This window comes from Passer domesticus, chromosome 12 (assembly GCF_036417665.1).
Source record: "Passer domesticus isolate bPasDom1 chromosome 12, bPasDom1.hap1, whole genome shotgun sequence".
Taxonomy (NCBI): domain Eukaryota; kingdom Metazoa; phylum Chordata; class Aves; order Passeriformes; family Passeridae; genus Passer; species Passer domesticus.
Window position 1 is genome coordinate 4,623,085 of NC_087485.1, and position 21,441 is coordinate 4,644,525.

Sequence of the window (21,441 nt, forward strand, 5' to 3'; positions counted from 1 at the left end):
CTAAGATCCCACTTGCAAATGGTTTATGAGCTTACAAAAAGGACTTTTAACTTCTAGGACTTTTATGAATTGGATAGCTAATTAATCTGATTCTAATGAGTCAGTAATAATCTTCTGCTGTCCTCACTGTCATACCTAGCACAAACCATACATGTGGTCAAATATCAGGACAGATGTCTTGAGAGGCTGTGGAATATCCACTCTTAGAGATATTTAGAACTTGACTGAGCAAGGCTCTGAGCAACCTAATTAAGTCAGTGCTGCCTTAAGCAAGGGGTTGGATCAGATGATCTCCAAAAGTCCCTTCCAACCTGCATTATTATATGATTCTGTAATACATTTTGCCTAAAATATTTATTAATAACTTACTAATTCTTTATTAATTCTTTTTCACTTAGAAAAGCATCTCCATTTGAAAAACTGAGTTCTGTGCAATCTGTGGAAGTGTGTGTATGTGAATTGACTCAATTAATCTGAGTTTAGATACACCAGGCAGCTGGAAGGGAGCTTCCTACAAGCACCTTTGAACTTCTAACTTTCTTTGACCTGGTACCATTAGGATTTGTTTGACTTCAGTCATACAGCAAGAGCCATCCACTCTTTGAGATGGACAAAAAGATGGGTTTGAAGACCTAGGTCAACTGCTCATGAGGTCAAAAAGATTTTCTTAGTCACTAAATGGATATTTTTTAGTACTGAGATACATTGGGAAGTCATTCCTCAGTGTCTTTTCAGTGTTTAGATGAACATTGGGTATTCATGGAGTAAGGAGAAGAAGGAATGTGCTAAGCTGGGGTGTGAACATATAACATGCTCCATGGCAACAGCTGTGTATTTGCTCTTTGTTCAATATGATGGAATCAAAGGGATAAGAGGACTAAGTTGCCAAACCTTTAGCACAAAGCTAAGAGGAATTATGCTAATCAAAATACACTTGTGTGTCCTGTACCTGTCCTGGAGGTTTGTGCTGAAGTTGTAATAGAGTGTTCTGCAGGATAGGATGCTTAGATGGGGCTTCAAGGTCAGAGTTTGTGTTTCTACTCCTTGTCACCATCTCAACTGTTCTCTTTGCTTTTATGTGCCTCATCCAAAAAAAACACCCTCTCTGTGAAGTAATTTCAGACCCAGTGTGGGAAATGGGAAAGGTGCATTGAAATTAGTGTGTGGAGCAGTGTACAAAACAAAAATTTTGGGGAAGCAAATCTGTTTTGAAGTGTAGTGAAAAAGGGAAAAATCCCAATATGAACTTGTGCTGTACATGTGCATTGTGTACTGGTGCTCGCTGCTTTCATGTCACAATTTGGGAGCAGAATATGCAATATAATGGCCTGATAAGACCAAAAGGTTCCTGGCATGCTTGGGAGGGGTAAGAAATTCACAAGATGAATACATAGGAAAAAGACTACATCTGGATGATACGGCTCTGGAATAACATATGGGATTTCTGATCACACTTCAACTGTTGTTTCTCTCCAAAGAGCAGTAGTGTACAAAGGCATACATTAAAAGAATATCACAGAAATAAATAATAAGACCCAAGATGGAGAGGTACTTTATTCTCAGTACCTCAGCAGAAATACTGATAAATACTGCGAAAAGTTTTGCTTTTATTATGCTTATAATATATTACATGTGCTTATTGCTGTAGTCCAATGAAGGAACATAAACCTCGCCCTTTGGGAATATTTTTAGGGCTAATTACAGAATTAGCCCTAAAAATAATGTAAGCTATCTGGAATAAGTAGATTCTGCCTTCTAGATAGTAAGAAAGTATTTTGTGTTTTGAAGATTTCAAGATGCCGTGCACATGTTTAATTTTTTAATTCCAAGGAAACAAGAAACTTTTGTGGTCATGCAAGAAGGATTTAAACAAGTTTGTTTTTAGATAATCAGATGATTTCCCTAGAGAGTATATATTTCCCCAATTACCACTCCAAAATGTTATTTTCATAGTTACAAAGCACCATGTAAACCTATCCTACTACATGGATACTAATGATCATTACTGTTATTTAGCAGCATTATTACAGGTGGAGCTTAAAGCAGTGAGCACTTTCCTTTAATACTTTCCTTTAATATGTAGCGTGCCACAGCGTTTGACTTGTTCTTGAAATGAAATGGTCACAATATGTTAATCACAAAATCTTGTACAGAGTGTCTGTCAGAAAAGTGCTAATGATTGCCCAGTGTGCCCCAAAGACAGAAATGTTAGTTTTGCTGTGCAAAAATTCGGTGTTATTCTGGAAAAGACCTTGCCCTTGGCTGCTGAATGTCACATGGGCAGCACCGTATGCTCCAGGATCTTTACAGCTCTTGCCTTGCTGATTCCATTAATGCAACAATCATAAATAGTGCAGGTTTTAAAAGGCAAGTTTGCACCTGTGAATTACTTCTAGAGGGAATCACAGATATTTTATGACACGTGTAAGGATAAATACTGGTTAGATTACACTGGGGAAAAGCAGATGGAATAGTCTCCAGTTTCTCTCTAAATGGCTGGAAAGAGTCTTCCGAAGGTGACAGTAAGAAAAAAGTGTCTGAATCACCTGTACAGCTCCTACACTTTGCTGGAAATGTTCCTTACTCAGATGAGCACTGTGAGGTGTTTAATAAATTCATCTGATGGCCACAGAATACAAATTTTTTATACAAGATAATCTGAATATCTGAAATCTTTCTACTTTCAGTTGTTTGGTGACATACCTTCTCATTTTTTAAACCTTTTGTAATACTATACGTATCAAAATGGACAGTCCTGTCCAAGTTAATCAATAAGCCACTTCAATTTTTTTGTAAGGGTCAGAAGTGCAATTTATCTTCAACAAAAAAAAATCTATTTCATCTCATTTTTTAAAAATAGGCTTAAAAAAATTAGATCTTTAAGGAACAAAGATATTTTTCAGGTTCTCTTCACCCCACAATCTGCATTTTTTGATTTTGATTTGTCTCGGTTTCGAGAGAAATTTCAGGAGAAAATGCCCTGTAATGAGTGTTTCTTTAAGGAGAAAAGGGCTTCAATAGCTCCCTTTTCTTCTGTCAATGAGAGAAATGCATACCAGGGCATGAAAGTGAAAAAACCATGTTTATTTAAAAAACCCAAAATCGAATAAATATTGAATTGTGTAAGTTTCCCCCCAGAAACCCAGCTGCAGCCTCCCCGGGCCACACGCGCTTTCCCCTGGGCGCAGTTCCGGGCGCGGCCAGCAGGGGCGCTGCTGGCTCCCGGCCGGGCAGGGGGCGATGATTCCCCCGGGGCTGCAGGGGGCGCTGTGGTGCGAGCCCGGCCGCCTGTTTCCTCACGGGAATGGCGTGGGATGGAGAAGGAGCTTCCTGTACAAACCCACCGGGACAGCGATCCCCGTGCCCCCTCTGGAGAGCGAAAGGAGCAGGAAACATCAGGAACAGCAAGCTGGAACGGCAGGGCGGGCTCACCTGGGGCAGCAAGCAAGAGGCAGCAGAAGCTCTGCAGCTGTAGCTGGACCACGGCACCTCCCAGACAGCGCCAGTGTAGCACAAAGCCTGGAGCAGCACAGCAGGGACTGGGCAGCAGCAGCCCGGGTCCCAAACACGGCAGAGAGAGTCCCTGGGATTGCTCACTGGCGCTAAATGAGGGTGTTCCTGGTCCTGGCGGGCATGCACTGGCTCTGGGCTTCCCAATGGCAGAGCAGCAAAAGAAACCAAGCTGGCGAGCTCAGTGACAGTGCCAAAGCAAAAAAAAACCCAAAACCAAAACCAAAACAAAGAAAACCAACCAAACAAAAAAAAAAGCCAAACCAAATCAAGAAAAAAACCCAAAAAAACCCAGAAAAACCCCCAAACCCCACCCAACCAACCAACCAAAAAAAGCCCAAACCAAAAAGAAGCAGGACAAACCCACAGAAAGTGCAGGATCCCTGGTCAGAGATACCGGCTGCGTATGTCCAGTAGAAGAGAACGTGCTGAAAGGGCTTCCTCCCACCCTGACCCCCAACTCCCTCTGGAAACCCCACCTTGGGTCCCAAACATTGTGACAGACAGCCCCAGAGCTGGGGCAGGGACAGCTGCCACTCTGGACATAAACAAATCTAAAATCCCCAAAATTATATGGGATAATAAACCATCCCGAAGACAAGGTTCTTTCCCTTTCTCGTGCCCATCTAGTCACAGACTCCTAAGTCAGCAACATTAAATCTAATTATGTAAGTAACTGTGGGCATTGTTCAATGAAGGGCATCCAGTGATAATCTAAATATACTGTGTGTACAATGAAAAAGTGTGTAATTCCAAAGAATTAGAGTCTGAAATCACTTGTTATTTGAAACAGCACAAAATACTGGAAGTTTCTGCTCCATTACAGTGATCTGCACTTTATAGTTTATTCACACACTAGAACTCATTCTCCAACAGTTGGTCACCATGCCTTTCTTCAAACTATAGATTTTTAACTACTGTTTAACATAAAAAGCTAATAATATCCTGTTCATTAAATGTTGTAAAAATAATGGTGAGACAGACTCTGCATATACAAGCTTGAGGTTTCTAGCATTTTAGGTGTTCAGTGTATACCATAATCTACAATGAAAACACAAAACTATTAAAATAATAGTGACCTGCTGTAGTAAATGACATATGATATCACAATATTTTTCAATGTCACCAAAATTTTCCTTTTTGACAAATGTTTATTCTGTGGCTATAAACCTTTGGGGATATAGTGTCCTGATAACATTAAAAACCCAGAGAAACACAGATTAAAACTCAAATAAAGATCTAGAACAAGTTTTGCATACCAGGGCACCAAAGAAGTCCCAGAGCCACTCTGTTAAGAGGAAACCATGTTTCTTTTCAGTATGAGGGCCCAGATTTGCTTATTTGTGTGTCAGGACTTTACTTGCAGGCTCACAGTTACAGATTTGAACACCACAAGGGACACTTATACCCACTGAACCCATCCTGGGTTGCACAGGGATGTCTTCATCCATGTTCTGCATGAGGTCCCAAATTCTGATTTACTTAAACCACATTATTGCAAAGTCATCATGTCTTAATTTGAAGAGATTCACACAAAGTACACCATTGCTGGTAGTGAATCCAATCTCATAAATAGAATGCTATAACCTTAATGTTAAAAAGTGTGTCTTAACTCTGATTTTGAAGGGTAAACTTCCAGCCACTGGCACTTTTTACATCTCTTAGTTAATTTAATTTTCCAAACATTAAATCCTGCAAAGTGCTTTGCAACTTACTGAACAGATGGTCTCAGTGTTTCTTTACATTTTGTAAAATTTGGGAGCTAATGTGATGGCTCTGTCTAAACTTTTGTAGCTGCTTTAGAGTCATATTCTGAAACTTCATCCTAGATGTTAGGGTTCATCACTTGTGTTTAAAGTTCAAATTCATGTTATTTTGTACATTATTGGGAGAGAGCACTTTTATGAAGTGTGTAACTATAATAACTGCATTCACCAGATCAATATCAGTAACTTCTTTCTTAGTTTTATTCCTCAGAAAAACATTGCACCTCTTAAAATGGCACAATTTTGACTAACAAAAATGGAAAAATTGAATTCAAGGAAGATGTGCTCAGTTCTGTGCCCCAGTTTTATTTTTGGTAGAAGAAGTTTATTACTTATTGTCTTAAATCCGTACCCATGTGCTCAGTCACGTGGCCAAAGAGACGTTTTCACTGTGCTGTGCTGGATCACTGCAAACAACTATATAATTACCCACATCTGTCTACAAACTGCTTTACATCTGCATAGATCTACCCTGCTGGAAACAGAAAAACAAGAGCCTTGTTCGTTTGCAAAAAGTTCAAGTCCTACATATGTATTTGGACTAATTTAGAGTCATAATACTACCTAAGTTGTCTATGAAAGATGTACATCTATAAAAAATTAACAACTTACCTGAACATTTTTTTTTTCAGTGTTAGGGTTATTAAAAATTGTATGCCATGAATTCAAAATACTAATTAAACAAATTGAAACAGAACACTCTAGAAGTGTTCTGAAAGCAGACACACGAAACATTGTAGGGAGTTAAATAATTTGAGTTAGTGTCTCATGCATTTTTTACCATAGTATAAAGTACATTCACGTTTTTTATCCAAAGAATAAATGTCTTGTGGATATATGTGCCCAAAAATAAGAAAGGGGTTGGTTTTGCTGACCTGACAGACCATTCACTGGGCACAAGTGATTCACCATCAGCTGCATTTGGGAAATGAAGACGTAACAGCATTTTCTTCTCAATCTCAAACTGACTAAATAGTTTGCTGAGCCTGTTGGGGTATGTAAAAGAGCTGCTGTCACTTTAGAGCAGACAGTGAACCAAAAATTACACGATTTTCTCAAATGAAATTCATGACTAGTGAATCAATTTCCACTGAAATAACCCAGATCTGCATCATCAGGGAACTCCACGGGGTAAATTCAGTGAGTGTTTCCATTAGTGGCATGTGAGCTCCCTGGTCCAGCGCAGCCAAGTGTGAGGGAGACAGAGGGGGGACATCAGCAACACTTTCCTGTCCTTGCAGCACTTTTGTGACTGCCTTGTCCATGTGCCACATGGGAGATTTACTGCTTGTCTGTGCTACACTCACACCAAAATGAGCAGCACAGATCTACCATAAGGAAAGATGCAGCAATCCTGTTGTGTTCTAGGATGCCATCCTTTTCCTGGAAGATACCTGAAAACATTTTCAATGGCATGTTGGATATTTCCCTAATCATCTCAATCAAAGGCTGAAGATTTTTTATTAGTAGAAGTCACAACCTTACACCACTGGCAGATTATGATAAGTAATTCAAACAGTGTTGTACTTATAGCTGTGCAAAACCCAAGCTCTCCAGTACTGTAACAACCAAGGTCAACTTGGTTGAAGTTCTGTTTTTAAGTGACTTTTATAAAAATATTTAGCCCTAGGGCTTTTAATTTTCTTGGTATAGCTACCATTTGGTATTAAACCACACTGAAATAATTTTATAAAAGCAATATTTTTAGTTTGACTGTTCCAAAGTAGACTGTCCAAAGATAGATAACTTACAATACACATCCATTAATGAAATTGTAACGTAGCCAGAAAACAACTATGATAGTACTTTAAAAAAAAAATTATATTAGTTCATCACCCTGCTTTGCCAAAAGTGAGATAAATGCTGCTGCAATGAATTTTTCCCTTTGAAGGTCAGTGTCCATACTGTATATGGAATGAATCCTTGCCATTCATGCTTTACAAGAACAATATTAACATTCACGAACATTGCAGCTTTAATCATGTGATGAGTTTGGTTAAAAAAATTCCAACTCCTTATCTTCTGTACTTCTTTCACAAAGCAAATAATTTTGTTTCTACGTGAGTGTGAACCTCCTGGACTTCAGTGAGTGCCTGTGACCATGGCGAGCTGTGGCAGTGGAAGCCCTTTGCAGCACAATGTCTGATCAACTTGATGCTGAGAACAGCTGCTAGAGTGGGTGAGCTACTTCCACTGGGGTTGCTGATGTTGCTGAAATTGGTGCAGGGTAGAACTGGTGCAGTTTTTCCAAGCTCTGCAGTGTACAAGGCTCAAAGGTCAGACTGAGAGCACTGCTTTGCAGGACTGAGAACTCCAAAGAAACTTTCAGTCCTATATAGGATTTATTAAGCTCATTAAAATAACAGCCAGTCCTAGATGAGCCACAGCTTTACTTACTCTCTGTTGTGGCTCTTGAAACTCAGAGTGTGATTCCCTCACACAATAGCAGTGAGAAGCCACAGATCGAAAGCAGCTGCCACCATGTTTGCAGAGGGGAACGTGCTCTGAGCACTCAGCAGTTTCTGTCCCACAAGTGCTGCAGCCACTGGTTTACCCCGTTCAGAGATGTCTCTGTTTGAGTCACAGGTTCAAGTAACCTTCTCAGAAATGAAGCCACAGACTAGTCACTTCAAAAGGAAAAAAAGCCTCAAAACTGCTGTAAACCAGCCGTGGTTCATCCTCTGCCTCCCTCAGTTAGGCTGTATCTGTCTCTGCAAAGCTGTACTGCACTACTGTATAATCAGAGGGGGAATGAAAAGGTAGGTCTTGCTATCAGTTCTTCTGTGAGATCTAAGGCTTATCACACAGCTCCTCTGCTAACCCTGAGGCTTACTTCTCAAGTACTTTCTAAATCTTGAATAAGTGATATATCAACTGCTAAATATCTGTAGGCAATCCCCAGATATCCCCTCAATGCCTGAGAAAGTGTATGTATTTAAATGTACATCCAAAACATACCTTGGTGATTTCTCAGTACTAAACAACATCCTCAGTGTCTAACCCAGCACTTGGAAAGATCAACTGCCATTACACTGCAACTTTTAAGATGCTTGTTATCGTGGAATGGCTGCCTTTTGGTGGTAACAGGAGCAACAGCAGATGGATATGAAGTAAGAAAGATGTTTAGGAAAAGTTATGTTAAAGCTGTTCTGAGCTCACAAAATCCTAGAATTAATAAGGGAATCTGGACATCTTAGAAAAGTGTTACATTAAAGCAGAATTTATTTCAGTTAACTAAAGGAATTCTGCCTTGTAGTTTGGGGATAAAAAAAACTTTAAAAAATATTGTCCTTGGTTTGTCAACTGTCTTTTGGGCACATATTTTCAAATGGACTGTAGAAAATCAAGGGTTGTGTAAGCTAAGATATACTAGCAATGCAAACTGCATATCCAAAATAAAAACTATATGTAAACTACATCTCTTATTGATCAGTAAGCAAGACCTTTTTTTCTCTGTAAACTAAATAGGCTACAAGAGTAGCAGTTAATAGCAGGGGAGGAAATTGCATCATTCATGGTACAAATAGAAGGTTTAGTTCATGTTAAAAGGAGACCTGCCTTTCTTCTAAACAGAGCAGGTTGTCAGTGGTGTTTGACATGAGTGGATGAAGCACAAAAACTAACAGCAGCACAGTTGCAGAACAATTTGAATCACAGCCCACAGCAGCTTGTCAGTAAGTGGTCACCCTGTGCCGCTGCAATACCTGAGAGGAACTCACTAGAAATACTGAACGTGATGTCCTGTCAGAAAGCCAAAGCAGAGCATGGTCAGACAGTGCAGGAAAAAGATCTGTCATCCTTCGTGGTGCCCACGACAAAGCTGGGGAGATGCTATTCAGCTGGGAGAAAGAACAGTATTCCATCAATTCTGGCAATTTCTTAATGCTTCCTGAGGCAGCAAGAGGCAGCTCATAGGAGATTATCAACTACAACTGGTAGTCCACATGTTGAGCCATGCTGCTCCTCAACGAAAGCACGTTCTCAGTGTAACAAAAGATTGATGAGAATAATAATGCAAAGCTTGGGATGTGTACAATGAAAAAAAAAAGGGGTGTCTTCCTTGGAGTTTGTAATTTTTATTATCTTGATCCATTTGATAAATGCCACACAAGCCTTAGTCAGCAGGGAGAGATGACAAGGCCACCTTGGCATTCCTGCTTTAACCCATCACCTGATGCAATGCACAGGAAAGGCAATGCAAGTCATTTACTGCTGGTGAAAAGTCTCCTTCCAATGGCCTCCAAATGCTGAGTGAGGACAGGGGAGGAGCACAGCTCTCTGATGCTCCTGAGTTCCACCAGGCCACACAGGCAGCCTGCTCACTGTGTATTCTGATGGTGTATTTACACTTCAGCTTCCCTAAAAGCACTAACACATCAGCACTAACACATCACTGTTGTGTACAGAATGCTGCAGAAGGCCCGAAACCAGCAAAAAGTAGAGGAAGGAGCTGATCCAAATCATGGATGGGCTCTGAAGGTGTTGCTCAGCACATTGATACTCAAATATTTTCCTCTGAGAGACCCACATTTCCCACGGTTAATTGATGATCACCATTCTTGACACCAAGGGGCAAATAAAATGCAGCACTGGGAAGGCCATAAAAGCTGGCCAAGGGTCTCATCCTTTTCCTTTTCTTGAGAAATCCGAGAGTTTCTTTGTGTGTAGGGTGGAAGAGAAGCTATTTCATTGGTATATGTTAAAACAGATTATCAACCACAACTTTTTCTGGTGTTTCTGTTACACCTTCTGTGTACCATCAGTGCACAGATGATTAGGGCTTCTACTGCACATAAGATATTAACAAACCATAAAGTTAAGTTAGAGGAAAATTCAGTCTTATTGAATTTTGCTACCTGAACTGCCTGTCTATTTAATTACCTATTTCACACTGGTTTTATACACAAAGACAGAGAAGTGGTCATTTTGCACTTCCACTGTAAAAAATGAAAGAAACAAAATACCCTAAAACCCACACACAAAAACACACGCCCAGAAATAATTTCTTTTTTATTTTTATTGCTTCTTTCAGTTTCCTGTCACTTTTATCACTGTTTCATACCATGCATTTTGCTGACTGTACAAACACAGCATACTGCAGTGATGTATTAATCTGCAGCAAACAGTAGCATAAGGTCTGTAATAGTGACCACACGAATAGAACACTGTCAAGTTCTTCATCATCTCCACCATGTCCTTTTCTGACTGTTGTAGTACAGTACATTGGTTCTGACTTGTCAGCACAGTACAAAATGATGAACCAGTGCTAATATTTACTGGACACAAGTTTTTTCTCAACTTTCCCAATTTTCAGATTGTGGAAAGCTTGAGTTTATGCCCCTGGACTCTATTACAGACTCTTGCTTCCAGTTACTGCAGACAAATCACAAAGTTCTTGCCCCTCCTCAGCCAGTATTTATCATTTCTTCAAGAACTTTCAGGTTATTTCTCCTGGAATCATGTGAAGTCATTTTTGAACATAAATGCAGTTTTCCCTCTAATTCCTGGTATTTAATTTGGGATCTAAAATTTCCCTCCTCCTCCCTGTATAGCTTTCAATATGAGTCACATTCCTATTTCATTTGAAACTTTGCTATGTTGCACCATTGCTGAACCCAAGTTTCCTACTTCCCCTGCTTATGTAGAGATAAATTCAGTCACTTCCCATCAACGAAGGTCTTCCCGTGCTGTGTCATCCTAAATTCATGCATTCCCATTTGCACTGCAGTCTGCTATTCCTCCCTTACATTAATCACCAAAACACTTTGTGATCAACATCTTTGCAGTTTCTCTCAGAACCCATTTACAAGCCCTGTAAGCATTACTGTGCCTTTTCCTTCCATGTGAACCCAGCATTTCTCCAGCACCTTTCCTGTCAGATTTCCTATGCTAAAATACCTGAACCTTATCACAAAAGATTTCTGGAAGACAAATTCATTAGGTGCATTAATGTAATTTCATATTATGCAAAATTGTCCCTTCCCCAAAAAATGAAAAATATGAGAGCAAATTCCAACTGTGTAACATTTAAAGGCAAGTCCATTAGCAGAGTCAAACAAATGTTACAAAGTAGTCTGCAAAAAAATTATGCAATGTCACACTTTATTTTAAGATCTCTCACATTACTAAGAATAATAAGATACATGAGCAACGCTCTTTCCTTTGTTGCAGTGACTGCCAAGTGATGTCACAGAAAAGTTCATTGTATATGTGTGAAAGAATTTGACAGGTCAGGCTGGTCAGTTAGAAATGAGACTGTTTATATGTCAGTATATTAATAATCACCATTTCTGGAAAAAACCAAACCCCCAGAAACAGAATAGCCACTTGATGGGTTTGTTGAAAGTTAATTAAAAGTTAGTGGCTTTTTGATGTATATTCAGGTAAGGCAGCCTGACAATTCTGTACAGTATTAAGGAAGTCTATGAATCTGATCCAAAACCATAAATGTGGGAAAGCTGTGGATAAACCCTTTTAGATGCTGAAATGCTTTTCTCATAGGAGAAACCTTGTTTTGTTCATCAGAAACATATTATTCCATTAATGTAACTTTCCAGTAACATTGACTCAATCATTTGCCTCATGCCATGCATTTACTGGAATGTTTTCTAGTTTATCTTTAACCCCTTAGGTCCAGTTATTAAGCAGAGCTACACAAGGAGCCAAAACTTCATTTTTATTACAAAAGTTTGATTCAATATTACTTTATTACCTCCTTTCTTCTTCTACTCTTTTGTTGTCTTGTACCACACACTGCAACTTGTTAGAAGTCTGGAATAGGCTGCCCTGGGCAGTGGAGGAATCAGCATCCTTGGAGGTGTTCAAAAGGTACTTGGGGTCACAACTTAGAGGTGAAGATGGTGCTGCTGGGTTAATGGTTGGACTCAATGGTCTCAGAACACTTTTCCAAACTTAATGATTCTGTGATTCTAAATCTAGACTGTGAGGGCTCTAAAGCAGAAACCAAACCCACTATTCAGTTTTGTCTTTTGCTTTGCAAAGATATTAATTCACAAGGGTTAGGGATTACAATACTGGGATTCAGCTTGTAAGGCTTGTGTGTTTGTGATCTCTGCAGACCATATCAACACCTTAGTCAATAACTATGTTTGTTTAATGACTGTAGTAAGTACAAAACTAAGAACTGCCATACGAGGTCAGACTAAAGGTCCACTTAGCTCAACGTGTTGTATATTCAAACAGAAATTAGTATTGGATGCTTAGGAAACAGCATCTATGGAATAAGTGCTGCCCTTGCTCTGCCCTCACAGTTTCTCATGATAAGCAGTTTAAAGATTGGTTTGTGCTGAAAAGTATAAAGGGATCAATCTGCCAAGAACCTGTTTTACCATTCTTTGAAACCTTTCACAATTCCGATTTTCACAACATCCCATGGCAAAGAGTTCCAAGATTTAAATACTTTAAAGTATTTCCCTTGTCTCCATCACTTACCTAATTATTTCCTTTGCCGCATATTTTTTCTTGCACAATGAGAAATAGCATTCATCTCTGACTTAACTGAACATCCCCCATCTGTCTTTTCTACACCATTCAATCACTTTACCCAGCCCGAAAATTTTCATAAGGTGTCATTTCAGTGACAGCCACTCCATCCCCTGCAACACCCTGATGGTCCTTCTCTGCATCACTTCCAGTTCTGTGTCTCCTGGCACTACTGCTCTACTGCAGAGGTAGAAGCACCATGTTCCCCAGGGACACAAGGATGAACATCTTCTCTTTTATTCTCAATTGCTTTTTTAATAACATACAAACTTCTGTTTGCCAGAAGTCTGGTCCCATGGACGGGACACCCATTAGGAGCCGAAACACATTTTCTGCTTTGGTTTCATTGGAAGGGAGTGCAGCTCTCCACGACAGTGCTGTGATGCAAGCAGAGGGATCACAGGGAGATTCACTTCAAAAGCATGCACGTGATCCAAGTTAAAATACTAACATGGACATGCCCAGAAACCTTCCACGATGACTCCAAGATTTCTCCAGAATAGTAACATGTTCTTCAGGGCTCATTTTTATGCATGTATAGTCAGGATTATTTTTCCTTTGATCATTAGCTTGCATTTGTAAGCATTGAATTTCAGTTGCTGTCATTCAGCTCTTCACTGCCAACTTTTGTCTTGACAATTACAATAATAATAATAATCTATAAATTATCAGGAGTAAACGTGATTATTTTCAAGTAATTGATGGCTCTGTTTTACAACACAGGTCCCATTACCAGTGTCTGAAACCTCTATTCAAGGACACCTCTCTGTAAACCAGGTGGTCTAAGAGATGACCTAACCTTCTGAACCACAGTTTGGTTTTGTTACCAGCTGCTCCTATGGGATCTTACAAAAAAGTTTTTTGAAAAACCCTTTACACCAGCCCTTTACACCATTCTTCTCTAAATATTGACCCTAAGATCTGTGAGATGGCCTATAAAATGTTAACTCTTGTCCAAACCAAGACATGTTCACATGTATCTGCTAATTCTATTTCTTTTGACAGGTGATACTAATCTGTATGCAATGGTGCTCAGACTCAGCGCTGCGTACTCCCTTATATTCCTTCTTAATCCATTTGGTATGAGCACATATAAGTGATTAATATAAGATGATTTCACCAAACCCCAACAAAATCTAAATAAATTCACTGAAGAACCTGAAGGAAGAAAATATCCTCATTGCTTCTGATTTGCTCCTCTGAAGGAATGGGGTGCAAATTTTGTGGGTATTCTATGAGACATCTAGGAAAGCTCAAGTAGGGGAATTGCCATTTTCAGACAGAAGTATCTTTCTGACAGATGTTTTAAATGGTTTTATTTTAGTGTTGTGTTGTAGTCTCCTGCTCATACTACCCTTTACCATTTTGCAAGAGTCAGCCTAATTCCTCTTTTTAGAGAGGCATGAGAAGAATCCTTCTTTTCTACACAGGTCAATCATATCAATTTCTTGTGAAAGTCCTTAGAGATCTAATAGATTTGCAGCAATATTTCATATCAGGACTCATAATGAGGTAGTATTGAAATAGTATTGTAATCTACATTTGCTCTGTGTAATAGAAGAAAACAGACTCAAGTGTATTTCCTTTTAGTGTTACAATATTACCAATGTAAAGTTTTAGTAGTAAACAAAGAGTGTGGCATTGAAATTCAAGAGGCAGAAAGGATGAATTTCCTTTTGTCAAAACCAAAATATTTGCATTTGCATGAATGTACATTATAAACATTTGACTTTAATTATATTGTTCTAACAGTTTGAATACAAGAAACAGTTAACTATTTAATATTTTTTTGCCAGTATCAGGATGCCAGTGCCATAAAATGTGCTGCAAAAATGATCTGAAAAATATATGGATAAGAAGGAACAACAAAAAGGGATTGCACTGATGAAAATGTACAAAGCCAAGAAACTGTACTAATGCTAGAAGTCAAATGAATGGACAAAGAAATGCTATTTACAACATTGCTGGCCATCACAATCACTCCATTGATTAAAAAAAATAATTAGCCCATTTCCTTCAATATTACACCACATTTAAATTTTGCCATTATTTGAGCTGTCTCTCTCAAAATATTTTAACTTCCAGAAGCAATTACTAAGCAATGAGTTTATTGCTGGATTTTAATATTCAATCAAAGACCAGCCCAAAATAAAGCAGTGTATTTGTCATTCAGGAGGTATTACAAAAAATGATGCAATTTTAATCTTTGGATAGTCATGGGCACTGAACCTGGACACTGAAGGGAAGGAAGCCTGTTCAGTTCAGTGGCTTTGGTGGCACCTTCACTTCATATGTTCAGGTTTTTAAGAGTGACAAGGGTGTATTTCAGTGTCCCTCCCAAGCAGCAGCACACTTAAGACTTATACCTTGAAGCAAGCTACACTTCAGCCAGATAAAACACTTTATCAAGATTGTAACAAGAAATTAATTGGCTTTGGGTGTCCCAAAATATTCTCAGCAGTTTACAGTGTAATGAGGAAGTTGGGCTTGTGGTTACAGTGATGATGTAGGTAAACAAGACAGTCATGGGCACTGCAATGTTCCATATGCAGCTCTGAACTGGAATTTCTTATTAAGACAATGAATATTGCCAGTTATCCAGGTCTGCTTTTGAACCTTGCTTGGTAACTTTAATTTAGAGAAGTCCCATGACGTGGGCAGAGGGGACCTCTGCTTAACTCTTTGTTACCATCTTTATACTTCAATCTATACCTCAGATGATTGCCCAGTTTAGGACTGAGGAATGCAGTCTGCACTGCAAATCACACCACATTTGGAACAGAGTCCTGAAAACTTTCATCAGGCAACAAAATTTCTGGATTTCTACCTACTGAAGTTAATACTGCTCTGAGGTTACTTGATTTTGAGGACAGTTGTCTTCTAAACACTGATTTTGACAACAGATCAGTGATAATGTATTGATAAATAGCTGACTGCCCAAAATAGTTGTTAGTAAAGCTTTTCCACTAAAAAAATGGAAAAGGTGTTACTTACAGACAACCAAATCTTAGAGCTTGTGAGTGCCAGCTCAGTATTACTGAAATCAGCATTGCATCCACAGTTTGCCAGTGCACAGAAGGAGTAGTGCTTAACTGTTCTGTGTTCCCCAAATCCTGTATCAAGCCACTGTTTTCTGCTTGTGAAGTCAGTCCTATTCCTTCACCACAGAGCAGTTGTATCAATACAGAGGCTGATTTGAGAAATAATAACCTTTACTAAAATACACCATCTCCTTCCAAGTCACCTCTGTCTTAGAAAATATACATGTGAAATAATTAAAAAATAGATTTCTGCTTTTCAGTTCAATAAGCAGGTTTAAGCATGTATCTCTGCTAAAAAGTTACTCCATTGAAAGAGATGCAAGATGGAAAGCACAATGCCCAAAACCTTGCATTTCCTTGTAAAGCAAAGATTATTTTCTAAACCCTGCATCTCAAGCCAAACCGTGCATCCAAAAGTTCAACCCTGTTCTCTCCCATCTGCATGTCTCCACATGTCACAGGGATTCAGCAGCCCAAACAGTGCCATTATTATCTTCAAGTTTTGACTTTGCTGGTACCTGAGTGCAGGTATAAATGGGAAATGTTGCAATTATCTGGAAGTATGTTATCTTTCTAGTGGATCATGTGAGCTGAAATAAACTGCAGCTCATTCTTACACTGCTGATTAAACAGACTAAGATTGAATTGAAATGTGTCACTGTGGTGGACATGCTCCTAGCCATGGGCATTGCATCATTTCAGTGAGAAAATGCTATTTTTAAAAATGTCATTCTTGCCTTTAATGCAATAACTATTGAGTTTTAAAGACTGGTTTTGTTATTGTGATCCAGAAATGTGTACATGTTAAGTCCCCTTCAGAGAACTGGGTGTAATCTTTAGATCACTTATCAGAGGTGTAATACAATCTGACACAAAGGTAAAATACCACTTTAGATTTCAGCTTCATCACCCCTGAAAGTCTAATGGTGTTCATTGCATACCACCCCCACCAAAATATTAAATTTAAAAAAGCATCAAGATGTGTTTAAAGAGCATCTCTGTAACACTGATAACTGGTTCACATATTCATCAGTAAAGGAGGTTTTTATTGCAGTAAAAAGGATGCTCTGGGCTCAGAAAAAAAAGTTAGGAGCACAGTTCATATGGAATTTTTTTCCCCTCTACAGCCATCTCATAGACTTAAAATACCAGAGTCTGTGAGATAACTGTCTAGGTTCAGGTAATGTACATGAAATTGTACATGAAAAATTAAAAATGTTACTTCAAGTTACTGTAAACTTTAATGTGAAATCAACAAAGTTGGGATTTAAAAGTAAGTACATTTCCCTTTCTGTCTGTTGCCGAAATGAACGAGTGTTTCCTGTCAATGTATCCAACAGAGTATTGAAAAACACAAAGCAAACCAGGGCAGCCTTACTGAAGACTACTCTGAAGACCCTTTTTGCCAATCCTTTATTTTCAGATTATTATTTCTACAGAAACATGCACCATGGGTCTTTAATATTTAACAGGTTACCTCTTAAGAGGAAAAGCACGGGGAAAAAAAAAAGGAATATTCCATGACACTTTCACCCACTCATAAAAGCTTGAAATCATAAGCACATGAAAGTCAAGCAAAGCCAAACCAGAATTTCATATAGCCTGAGAATTACACTAAAACATACACAATATTCTTTACTGGTAAAGGGAAAAAAACGTACTTAAAACCATCAAAACTAACACCTACATTTTACCATATAATGGAATAATTAGCTGTAAAGTGTCTTGGTTCTACCACACAGGTCTAGAACTGACCACCAGGAAACACAGAACTCCTAACGGGTGTTCTTTTGCTTCTAGAATAAATTGGTGTTCTTTTGCTTCTAGAATAAATCGGTGCCTGTTTCACACTCCTAACCTAAATGTAATAGGAGGAATTACAGATGATTAAAAGCCATTTCTAACTGGAAAAAGGCATCTACCTAACCAAACACTGAGGTTATTTTGTCTGTGATCTTATTTTGCTTCAATATAAAGGCAGTAATTGAATTTATCTTTAAGTTTAGAAGGTTGAAAAGCCTTTTAAAATGACATGACAGTAGGAAATGAATGAACTGACAGGATAATATGCACATCTATGTATAAAACTTCAAAATTTGTAAAAGTTTCTTGGGCACCACCAAAGTATGATGAGTTCATACAGGCAATATGCACACTGCACTTTTTCCATGTGCTTTATCAGGGCTTCTATGTCGTGATTGACTTTAAAAATAATTTTTCAGCCAGTATTACATTCTCCAAATTGCAGAGCGAATTATTGGTCTTTGTTGATGAAGTTCAGTAGGAATTCTTTAAGGATTTGGATATTACTAATGAGTGAAAGGGGAATCAGGAGTGCCCTATACCTTTGGAATGTCACTACAAGATCCAAATTGTTTATTTACACCCACAGTCCCAAATTATTTCAAGGTAAAATCCTGAAATTATTTAATGGTTATCTTGTGATCCACATAACATTTTACTTGTTCAAGAACTTGGACTCCTCTGAGGGCACAGAGCACTTCATCTCACTTGCAAACTGGTGTGGGACATCCAAGCTCTAAGAGCTTCTTTCTAATAAATCCCCTGGGTGCAGCTGCTTTTTGGAAAGGGGAAAAAGCAGGGAGGCAAAACTGAGTAATCTTTTACATGAGCCACTACCATCCACACAGTTGCTACCTATTAGACATACAAACTCTTCAGCTTTCTAGACATTTCTTCTGACCTCTGTCATGGAAAACTTCCCAGTGAAGATGCAAAATGCAAAATGCAAATGGATTGATAACTGAAGCCCTGCACACATTTTTGCCACATGCAGATGAAGATTTTACACTATGACCAGTTGAGGTAATTTTCCAAACACCTCACACAACAAGAAAGGAACAGCCACACTTCTTCCACCTACCTGTTCTGGTGGAGACAATTCTTCCATATTGTACAATGATAAGCAAAAGTATTTCGAGTGGAGTAACAAAGAAAGGAAGTGATTCAGAGGCTTTGAAGCACAGTACCAAAAATTCATTCCTCCATGCAGATGCCTGCGAAGAGACTGCTTGCAAACTGGGCTGTTGGTCTGCTCCCTCACACAACACACCAGGTGAGCACTTCAGCAACCTCGCTTGGATGTCACACGGTGACACTGCCCACTTCCAGCTACCAAATGTCATCATCTTACAACACAAAGATCATAAAACAGCAGGATTTTTTAACGATGAGTCAGAGGTAAACCAGCATGGCTACCATTAGCCTAAGACATACTAGCTTTACTTCTTTCTAGAACTAATCTAAATGTCTAAAGAAAACGCAAACCACACCAGGCAAAGGTCTTCTATGCAGCCCAGAAGCTACTAATCCTAAAATTGTATTGCTAACTTTTTTGGGTCAAAGTTGTTCTTCACGGAACTCCCACTGGCTGTTCTGGAGTCACAACAGCAATACAGCTGACACACAATATCCTTAAAATTACAAATTAAATGACAGATACTGCAAAATGGAGGGGGGGTGAGGAGGCCAATGACACTATCCAGATCATCATGTACTTCCGATAATTTAACACCACGTAGAGTTTAAGTGCTGCTCACTTCAGAGGAGGTGTGTGTCACAGTAAAATACCACCCTAACAGAGCAATGTTATCCCTTAGCTGTGACCTCTGCTAAAGGCTTTGAAAGACAATGACAAAGTGAAAACTGTCTACGTGAAACCTGTCAGATCCTGCACTTCTTGCACTTGAGTCCCTACAGCTGATCATCAAGATCATCAAACGGAGAGTAAGTCCAACCATGTCCAACCAACCACAGCAGCAATTCTACACCCAAGCACACCCTGATGGTTGAGCAGCACCTATCACTGGCACACAGCTACAACTGGAAGGTGATGTTTTCTGTCCTAGCTCTTAAACTGTGCACTCCAGAGAACCTCAATGCAAACGGCCATTTCACCAGGAAATGTGGATCCTGAGGAGGTGCTCCAGACCACGAAGTGTAGGACATCCAGTCATGTTTGGTGTTTTTAACACTTCCATCCCGGTTCCGCTTACTGGAAGTGCATATTTCAAACACCCATGTCCAGCCTGTCTTATTTTTCATTTCAGCTCTCTCCCTTCTTCTTCTCTGGCGTGGCAAGAGTGCCTAGACTCGTTCTCATTTGGGGCATTGGAACTGGGTGCCGGAGGTCAAAATTCGCCTGGGTCTCGCCCGCCGGCTCCTTTTTCCCCGCCTGCCCCCGACCCGGCGGCCGTCCCCGATGCTGCCCCGCCGCTGTCGCGGCCGGGGGGCAGCGCACGCCGGGCTGCGGGGCCGGGGGCCGCCGCCCGCCCCACCTCGCACCCCGGGCCGCCCGGAGCGGGGCCCCCGCCAAACTTTGCGGCCCGCGGGGAGCCGGGGCCCGGCCCGGCCGCCGCCCCCGCCGCCCCCGCAGCACCCCGGGCAGGAGGTGAAGCAACCTGGCGCCAGCTCCTGCACTTTGCACAGCGGGCGCAGAGCCGCCTCCATCCCTGCGCCTCCCGGCAGCGCTAAGGCGCATTTTTTCGCACTAATCTGCACATTCAGCACGTCCAGAGCGCCTATGACTTTACCTGGACTTTCTCCACTCTCCGGGCTCATCACACCGCGATCGCCTCCCCATCCTACCGCTAACTCTCGCTCTCCTTCACTCCTTCCTCCTTCCCTCTTGCAAGGCCTGCTAAGATCAAGCCCGATGGAAAGTAGAGAGAGAAAGAGAAAGAGAGAGGCAGCGGGAAGGGAGGGGAGCCGCTCCATCCCTCCCTGCCCCCCCCCGGGCACACACGCCAGCCCTTTTCCCCCCACCCCAGCCCTTCCCTCGGCGATTTCCTCCGCTCTTCGGCAACTACGAGGGCTCGGCGGAGCGGCTCCGAACGCGCCCCCGCTGCCCTCGGCGGCGCCCCGGCCGGCGCCCCCCCGCCGCCCGCCCGCCCCGCGGCCCCCGGTACCTCGTAAAGGTCCCCCGAAGCCATGCTGGGGTGCGGGACTGGGCTCCTCCGCGCCGTCTCCCTCTCTCCACCTCTCCCGCTCCCCCACTCGCTCTCTCTGTTGAGTAAACTGTGTTTTGCAGAATGACAGGCTTTGGGGCTGGCTGTGCGCAGAATCAGAGGCGAGGAGAGCGGAGAGGCAGGCGGCGGGGCTGGCGTAACCAGCAGCAGCAGCAGCTCGGGCGCACAGCGCCGGGAGCCGCGTCTCCCCCGCGGCGGCGGGGCCGGCGCCCCCCGCCCTCCCCTCACACCCCGCCCGCCGCCGCCGCCTCCCGCGCCGGGCGGGGACCGGGACCGGGACGGGTCCCCCCCGCGCCCTCCCTCCGGGAAAGTCCCCGGGCCGCTCTGACGGCGGCCTCCTCTCCCTCCTCCTCCTCCTCCTCCCTCCGCCCCCCCCCCCCCCGCCTCAAACTCTTTCCGCGGCCAAAATAAATAAATAAAAAATAATAATTAAAAAAAAAAAAAAAAAAGAAATAGAGGAGCGAGCGGGCGGGCGGGCGGGCGGGAGGGGTGGGTGCCGGAGCGGGCGCTCGGCGGGGAGGGCCGCGCCGCCCGCCCAAGGTCACCACGGGGAGAGGCGGGCGCGGGGCCTCGGGCGGCCCTGCTGGCACCTTCCGCCCCCCGGCGCCGCGTGGCCGCCCATGGCCATCGCCG

General features: G+C 41.4%; 2 protein-coding genes across 2 annotated transcripts in view; one reads left to right on the forward strand and one right to left on the reverse strand.

Annotated features, from left to right (window-relative positions):
- LOC135279699 (uncharacterized) overlaps nucleotides 1-15,739 on the forward strand; it is a 91,919-nt gene extending 76,180 nt beyond the window's left edge. Inside the window, exon 5 of the mRNA XM_064387145.1 lies at nucleotides 7,318-15,739. The gene's annotated coding sequence lies outside the window, so the exon portion shown is untranslated. The remainder of the gene's footprint in view (nucleotides 1-7,317) is intronic.
- CDYL2 (chromodomain Y like 2) overlaps nucleotides 1-21,206 on the reverse strand; it is a 59,317-nt gene extending 38,111 nt beyond the window's left edge. Inside the window, exon 1 of the mRNA XM_064387288.1 lies at nucleotides 20,749-21,206. Coding sequence (XP_064243358.1) covers nucleotides 20,749-20,772 — 24 coding nt within the window. The 5' untranslated portion in view covers nucleotides 20,773-21,206. The remainder of the gene's footprint in view (nucleotides 1-20,748) is intronic.
- Nucleotides 21,207-21,441: the final 235 nt, after the last annotated feature.